The sequence below is a fragment of the Thunnus thynnus genome, chromosome 16 (assembly GCF_963924715.1).
Source record: "Thunnus thynnus chromosome 16, fThuThy2.1, whole genome shotgun sequence".
In the NCBI taxonomy this organism is placed as follows: Eukaryota; Metazoa; Chordata; class Actinopteri; order Scombriformes; family Scombridae; genus Thunnus; species Thunnus thynnus.
The window spans coordinates 19335615-19343473 of record NC_089532.1 but is presented as its reverse complement, the minus strand read 5'-3'; the positions used below and the strand labels follow the sequence as shown (position 1 = coordinate 19343473).

At 37.1% G+C, this 7859-nt stretch overlaps 1 protein-coding gene across 1 annotated transcript; it reads right to left on the bottom strand.

The window, feature by feature from the left end:
* LOC137200045 (adhesion G protein-coupled receptor G3-like) lies at positions 1-6010 on the bottom strand. The gene is made up of 18 exons (XM_067614725.1): positions 5949-6010; positions 5767-5855; positions 5504-5593; positions 5362-5424; positions 4400-4570; positions 3999-4049; positions 3806-3877; positions 3560-3692; positions 3294-3456; positions 3056-3187; positions 2791-2901; positions 2650-2689; positions 2395-2492; positions 2175-2296; positions 1833-2098; positions 1651-1741; positions 1268-1551; positions 1-1172 (listed from the first exon to the last, which is right to left on the bottom strand). Exons 1-18 carry the CDS (start codon positions 5969-5971, stop codon positions 1048-1050), a joined length of 2124 nt encoding a protein of 707 aa, XP_067470826.1. The 5' UTR covers positions 5972-6010; the 3' UTR covers positions 1-1047.
* Positions 6011-7859: the final 1849 nt, after the last annotated feature.

Sequence of the window (7859 nt, the reverse complement as noted above, 5' to 3'; positions counted from 1 at the left end):
TCATAACTCAAAACTTTATTGCAAAACTTTCTTACAGCTATTTCTTCTTCAGCACGCTACATCAAAAGTAATTACAGGTTTGTCTTGAACCACTGATTAAAGCAATAACATCAAAGTAAAACAATTCAAGAGGATGGCAGATCATCAAATAAATGAAGTTATTGTGTGCCTTTTATGGCAGAATTTGAATTAAAAAACTAAAACTAAATAATAAATAAATAAAAAAATTCAAATTAAAAAGTAGAGTGGAAAAAAAAGCTAATTAACAGTTCACCAAGACACACTTAAACTACTTAAATACTATAAATTCTAATTTAACACAGTCATATTTTGGAAAATAGTTGCATGCCCTCAAGCCTCTTATCACTATAGGTAGCCATGAGCTCATTTCTTGTCAGCCAGTTAAGGCTCCCTGCGCAGTGGATACTGCTCTCTGTAGGCACAAGGTAATTATCTGCAGGCACGCAAAGCGCTAGCTGGCTAACTCGGCCCCCAACACTGTACAGTATGTGAGGGACAAGACTTCCCTTCACCTTGTTTTCTCTGCGTTTTGCAATCTCCAGTCCATATGACAACCACATCAGTCATAAAAGGGTCTTTTCTTTTTCTTCCTAAACATTTACACACTGCATTCCAGCGTATGAGTGAAACTATGTTTACGCAAGTCTGTCATATATTCTGAGTGAATCATGTTATTTGCAAGTTTCACAGTGAGTAAGACAAGGCTTCTGTTGAAACAGGGAGTCATCAACACAAATGACTTCCAGGAGACTAACTCTACATATCTCTCCATCAGTGCTCAACTCATTGGATATTTTTCTCAATGAATGTACATCAAATGAGCCATTTCAGAGCAGGTTAGTCATTCACTCAAGAACACAAGGCATTTCATGGAAAAGAAGCGTCAGGAAAAATGAGAAAGTTTTTCACAGCAACTTATCAGCAGAGGATCTACTTTACTATATGAAATAAAATGCTGCCCTCTTGTGACAGAAATAATCTCAGTCATGGGACATTTTCTCTCGTTTGAAAAAGCATATACACACTTTACTGATATGGAGATGTGAGAACTGTCTTTGATATTTCCTTGCTGCCACTGCTTCTGTCTGAGGAGCCTGTGTTCTCTTCAACAATCTTGCTGGAAGTGTAATAGTAGATGAACAGGAAGAAACCTGCAAAAATCATGGCAGAGACATTTTACTAAATGAAAAGTGAATTAGCCTGATTGGGTATAGTTCAAATTGTTGCATGTGTATTTGGAGTCTACCTTGAAAGGAGTTGAGGATGGTGAAGATATAGTAGGAGGGTATGAGCATAGGTTCATGACTGAAGAAGGCAAAGGCCCAGGTGATGCCCAGCAGGAAGAACAGGCCCACAATTGAGAAGGTGTTTGTCTTGGTGGAGCTGCCGTGTTGAGTTTTCCCTGCTGTGTGCTTAAACAGAACAATCTGCCGCACAGTTATGATGAATATGCTAACGGTGAAGATGAAAACTACAGCATAGTAACCCACATTCACCCCCTGGTGGATAGCTGCATCAGGAATCCAGCACCTGAAAATCATAAATAAGATCATAATTATGCACAACGTGAATGTCTTTTTGTGGATAAAAGAGGCGTTATCAAATTTGTAATGTGTAAGAGTTACTTACATTTTTGCTGAATTCCCATCATTGGTGTAAATGACCACTTTACCATATTTTTGCAAGGCAAGTAGAGTAACCACCACTACAGCTGGTGTGACTAAAAAGAAATACAACTGTGTGTATAATGCATTGCATTATGGTTATATAGTGGGTATATAAACAATATTTCTTTGCTTTATTTCTCTTACCCCATCCTGTGATGCAAATCTTGGTCATGTAATGTTTGATTCCACCAGGGAGCTTCCATAGATTAAAGCACAAGTGTAGAGCCTCTATGAAAAACCAGGTAAAAGTGGCCAACAAGGAGTAGTGCATAACTGCTGCCATCACCATACACACACCGAAGGTCGCTATTTTGGAGATGGTCTCATTTATCAGGAAGGACAGGTTCATGATGAACATGGCAACTAAGAGGTTGATCAGGATCTTCGTTGCTTGGGTCGCTGCCCCTTTTCTGTGGAGTGAGTTAGTGTAGTGTCAGCAAAAGCTTCTCATACACTACATTAAAATTAAAAACTGTGATTCCTTACCTGATAAGGCAATGCATGAAGAGAGCCACTGCCAAGAAAAACATGGACAGGCCACAGCCGATTGATGTGATGTAGGTCAGAGACTTAAAATCCGAAGATGATATGTTTCCAGTTGGAGGTGACTGATTTATAAGAGAAAGACGTGGTAGATTATGCCTGAAATGTCACTGCTGGCTATAATAAAACTGGGATTACTTGTAATACTTTATTATTACTTTACCATCAGTATTGCAAAAAATGTCAGGTGAGTGCACTGGCATGTGATGCTGCCATTGAACTCCTTTGTCTTACAGCCATCTGTGATCCAGACCTGTTCTCCTACAAAGACAGAAGATGCTACTAGACACTAGAAAGACACTAGACACATTAGTGGCTGGGGATTGAACAAGTCCTGCCATCACACAATAGACTTTTGATGTGTTAGAGGCAACTTTAAAGTATCAAAAGAATACTTTTATAAATATTTTTACAGTACCTTTGCCATCCCATGACCTACAAGAGGCGATATTTCCTTTCTGTATTTAAATGAAAAAAATAACTCAGTAGACTCATTCTTACCATAACCATTTATTATTAACCTATTATTATCATCTGTTTTAACTGTCATCTCTCTTACCTTGTCCACATTTGTGTAATGTATGTCTATGGTATGGCTGAGATTGGTTATGTTTGCTCCCATTTCAATTCCCACCATCTCACTGTTGATAAAATAACTGTCTGATTTTTTCTGTTAAGAGTGGAATACAGTTAAGACAGGCACAATGAAAAAACTGTCTCCAATGTGGATGTAATTATGTGACATTATTTTTATGTTTAAGTTACTTTTTACAAAATCATACATTATCAAGTCAACTTCCCTTTTTTTTATTCGCTAGCTTTACCTGCTGGATTCCTGGAAAAAGCAAAACTCCAGCAAATGAACCATTTCTTTTTACTGCCATGGTACTGGCCTCTTTGGGGATTTGTACCACTCGAGTGAAGCCTTCCCCCGTATAGTTGCTATTCTCAAGAATCTACAAAATAAATAAATAATAAATAAAGACGATTCTTACAAAACAAGGGGGCATTTAACCCTATTTGATATTGTATTTTACTCATGTGTAATGGCAAACTACATACATTCATATCACCATTTTTCGAAATGCCCAAATTGATGTTGGTTTGCTCGTTGATTCGTTGGGGGAGTTTAGAGATCACCCCTGTAACATCACCCATTGTGATGGCTGCTGTGCTGGAATTGCCCATCTGTTTCACCAGCGAGCCGAGATCATTCATGATGTTTCTGTAATGGAAACACAAATAATCTTCTTCTAGAGTAGCACACTACATTGCTGATTACTGATTGCCACTCCTGTATTACTGCTATCAATAATTTAGATACTTACATTTTGTCCCCTGTGCTGTTGCCAGTGCTGGTGTAACTGAGAGATACGTCTGGCTTTTTTCCTGGTAGCTTACATGAAATACAGCAGTTCCTTCCAGGACTAAATGTCATATTGTATTTTGTATCTCCTAACTCTGCAAATCAAAACACACACACAAACAGAGACATTTTATTTTCAATACCGTGCTCTCATGATTACTAAGATACAGTATGTTCTAAATAATACAATCTCTAAATAATACAATACCTTCGCAATCTTCTTTAACATAGTCCTTGGCTTCTCCACAGTCACGTTTGTCCAGTTTGATGACCTTGTTGCCTTAAGTATATTAAAACGTAAAATTATTAGACATGTGCCCTGTTAAGGATGATAGCAGTGCTATTACTGTAAATATATGCTGATATGGAAAGTAAGAACTGTGGTAGATTGGTGATTTTACCTGACATCAAGCACTCCAAAGTCTTTGAATGACTCCAAAGTCTTTGTTGATCTGCAACAAAAATAAAGGTCTATAAGATAACCAATTACAGTAAAAGAGTTCAGTGTGTGTAGGAATTCCTTCCAGGACTTTTTTTTGGTTCCAGTGAAAAATATTTTGACCAATAGAGGGCAGTCTCTCACTGCTTTTGCATGCAAACATGAACTCCTTAACCAAGGAACAGACTGGTGAACAGCCATCATTTGTAATAATACTAGTCACCACATTTAGTCTTGCATCAATATCTGTTATTTGTACAAGAAATAAGATTGTGCACACGATAAGCGTACTATGATCTAAATCTAGTTTGCATTTTTTAAGTGACAACATACAGTATATTGTGAGTGGTATGTCTGCAGTACCTGATGAGTCGGAGAGGTTAGATGGCATGCAAGAGAAGTTATTCAATGGTGATGTCACCAGTACAATATCTTGCCTGGATAGAATGTTTTTTTTCAGAATTACGCTGTAATTGCTGTCTCCATTATGGTTTACGTTAATCTCAGGGTTGAAACCATATGTGCCATAGCATTCTGAAAATATAAACCACAATTAACACACATCCATCAAATGACCAGGAGAAAGAATTGTCTTGGTATGGAGAAAAAAAAAAGTCATCATAATTTGCTTTTTACCATAATATCAAACAGTTTTCATGCCCAAAGCTGCTTTACAGTATAATCTCCAAATACTGTTCATGTAATTCAATCTGTCAACAAGCAACAGCACTTTACACAGACAGTCTATGAGCACAGGTTTCTAAAGCAGACTTAAAACATTGGAGAAGCATGAGCCGCTCTGTCCGAGGAAAAGACAGTAACAAGAAGAAAAGCCTGGTTTTGTCACATGTTACAGTGGAGAGTCTGTCCGAATGAAGCATAATATAAGGTGCGACTTGGACTTTATTTAGAATGATAATACCCTTCGTGAGGTGTTTCCTGAATCCCCCCTGGTGAGTTTCAGCTTCAGACAATTTGGAAAGACTAAGAGAAGATTTTTTTTTCAAAACTTTTTTTTCAAAACTCTCCCTAGCGATGAAATATATGCTTATATTTACTCTGTTCACCGTAACACAGGTGTGTGGAGTTAGACTACTTATTGTAGTTTTGGTTCACTGAGGAGAAAGACACATTGGTGTTTTTTTTTCTTAATAATGTATTTTCCTCATATTTATTAAATATTTTTTTATCCAAACCATCAACCTGAGTACATGGAATTGGACTTTACATTCCACACCCTTCCCATGGATGAAGGAATATTTTCCCTCTAGTTGTAGTAAATTGTAGTGAGCTTGAATTGGGTTAATGATAATGTCATACAGTACCTGTTTTCTTTTCCTTGAAACTGAAACAGAGTTTAATCCCTTCGTACTTAAGATTGACTTCCTCTGAAATAAGATGTGAAACCACAGTTTACAAAAATTACAATTAAAGACTTCAATCTTTCTACATTGTTGTCAAGCTTACGTAATGTAGAATGACATTCTGTCGTCCATCCAGTGTTGTTAGTACTGACTATAGTAAGTATTTTTCTTTGGTTGTGCATGTCAGTTGAGCCTGTATGAAGAATTTACAAAATGAAAATAATACATTTTAATTAACAGACACTAAATTGTCTTGAGAAATACAGATTCAGTCTACCCATGTATAAGATAAATCCAATGAAAATCAAGATATTTTGGCAATGATTTAAACAATGAAAATGTTTTTTACATGTTAAATTTACTCACATGAGTTTTTTGGGAACATCCCATAGAACAGAATTGCTATCTTCACAACAAACATCCAGCGATGCTTTACATCCAATGGGAACATTATTCTAAGGAGTAAGAACAACATCCAGTGACCATAACCTGAAGATATATCTATTTATACGGTAAGTGCCATTTAACTGTACAGCAATTTCAATTACCTGAGGGAGGGAATTTTCTGCATGACCGTTCTCCACAGCAACACGCATCCACTTTACAGTCCCTTCATGTTACTGGAAGATATACCTCTTCCTGTCTGATTTACATTGCAAATAAATACCCTGCTGGTTCACTTCTCATAGCACGTAATGCCTGCCTTTTCAGTAAACAGCTGGCAGATTGCCACATTTAGTCATGGACTTCTATGAAATATACTGTACATAAAATGCTGTACTGCTGAAACTGTGCGTGTGTGTGTGTGTGTGTGTGTGTGTGTGTGTGTGGATGACAATAAATTTATATTATTTTTAGCATTTGCAGATGTCTTACAGTTTTTAGTCCTTTGGTTTTGTTCGGTAAATGTCTCTGTATTCACATGACAGGATGGATGAATATGGATGAAATAAATGGTCAATATAGTATTTGAGTTATTGAACATGCTACTCATGTAGATTGTTCCAGCTGGATATTGCATTAAAACTTTGGTGTGTGTTTGCTATGACCTTTCTCTCCAGTAGTCCTGCCCTCTTTTCTGTAAGACGTTTTACTTTTGAGACAATTTTCTAGAAGTGCTAATTCAAAGGCAATTGGAAATTTGCTGTAGATTTATTGACTGTGTTTCGCTTTTCATCTGAAAAGGTTCTTCAGTTCTTTGAGACAACTTATTTTGACAAAGTCTTGAATGACAAAACCTTCAAGCAAGTAAGAGTGGAGGGGGCTGGTGATAATAGATTTTACTGTAAAATTAGAGAGCCTGTATGTAAACCATGGCTCTAGGAATGGCAGTGTTGGTCTGTTGCTCATTCAGTTGCTCGCTCAGGCCACCACTTCGGTTTAGACTGAAATATCTCAACAACTCTCTGATGGATTGCCAAAACATTTTGTAGAAACATTCGTGGTCCGCAGAGGGTGAATCCTACTGACATTGATGATCCCCTGACTCCTCCTCTAGCACCACTCCAAGTTTTCACTTATCTGGTGAAATATCTCAGCATCTACTGGACAGATTGACACAAAATTGTGTACAGACATTCCTAGATTAATCCTAATGACTTTGGTGGTTCTCTTACTTCTTTACTTCCTGTTCCACCATAAAGTTAAAACTGGTGGTGAGTTTGAGTGAAATGTCTCAACAGCTGGGTGTATTGTCATAAAATGTGCTACATACACTCAAGACTCTCTCAAGATAAATTGTAATCACTTTGGTGATCCTTTGATTTTTCATCTAACGCCACCATCAGGTCAAAATTTCAATTTGTCCAATACTTTGGTTTATGACAACATACCAGCAAAAGTATGACCAGCAAAAATGACATTTCATCAGCCTCATCTGTACTTTGTGTTTATTGCTAATTAGCAAAAAAATGGTGAACATGGTATAAACATTACACCTGCAAATTACAGATTTGTCTATTTAAACTCAAGATTATAACTGCTGACAAAATAATGAAGGGATAGTCTGTAATTTAGGGAAATAAGCTTATTTGCTTTCTTGCAGAGAGTTGGATGAGAAGAACAATATCCCTCTTATTTTTCTGCAGTGAATTTAAAGCTGCAAACACAGCATATTAGCATAAAGGGAATAGGAAATCAAAAACCCCACACACTAATTTGTATGTGTTATGTTATGACTATATTTTGGCTATGAGCCGTTGTCTGGCAACTAGTGGAGACACCAGGACGTTGCTGTAAAAGGGAAACTTGAACTTAAGAGATGCTGATCAGTAGATTGTGTCACCTACGGACAGAGCCAGACTAGCTTTCTCCCCCTGTTTTCAGTCTTTATGCTAAGCTAAACAAACTGGCTGCTGGCTGTTTAGATCCATATTTAACATACAAACATGAAAGTGTTATCAGTCCTCTCATCTAACTCTCGACAAGAAAGCAAATAAGCTTATTTCCCAAATTGTGGA

Bases quoted from the DNA above. Each gene is read 5' to 3' on its own strand.
- LOC137200045 (XM_067614725.1), bottom strand. From the start codon at position 5,971: ATGCAGAAAATTCCCTCCCTCAG. The intron at 3,457-3,559 runs GTAAGTATCTAA...TTTCCATTACAG, and splicing joins AACAGCACAGGGGACAAAAT to AAACATCATGAATGATCTCG. The intron at 2,690-2,790 runs GTAAGAGAGATG...ATTTAAATACAG, and splicing joins ATTACACAAATGTGGACAAG to AAAGGAAATATCGCCTCTTG.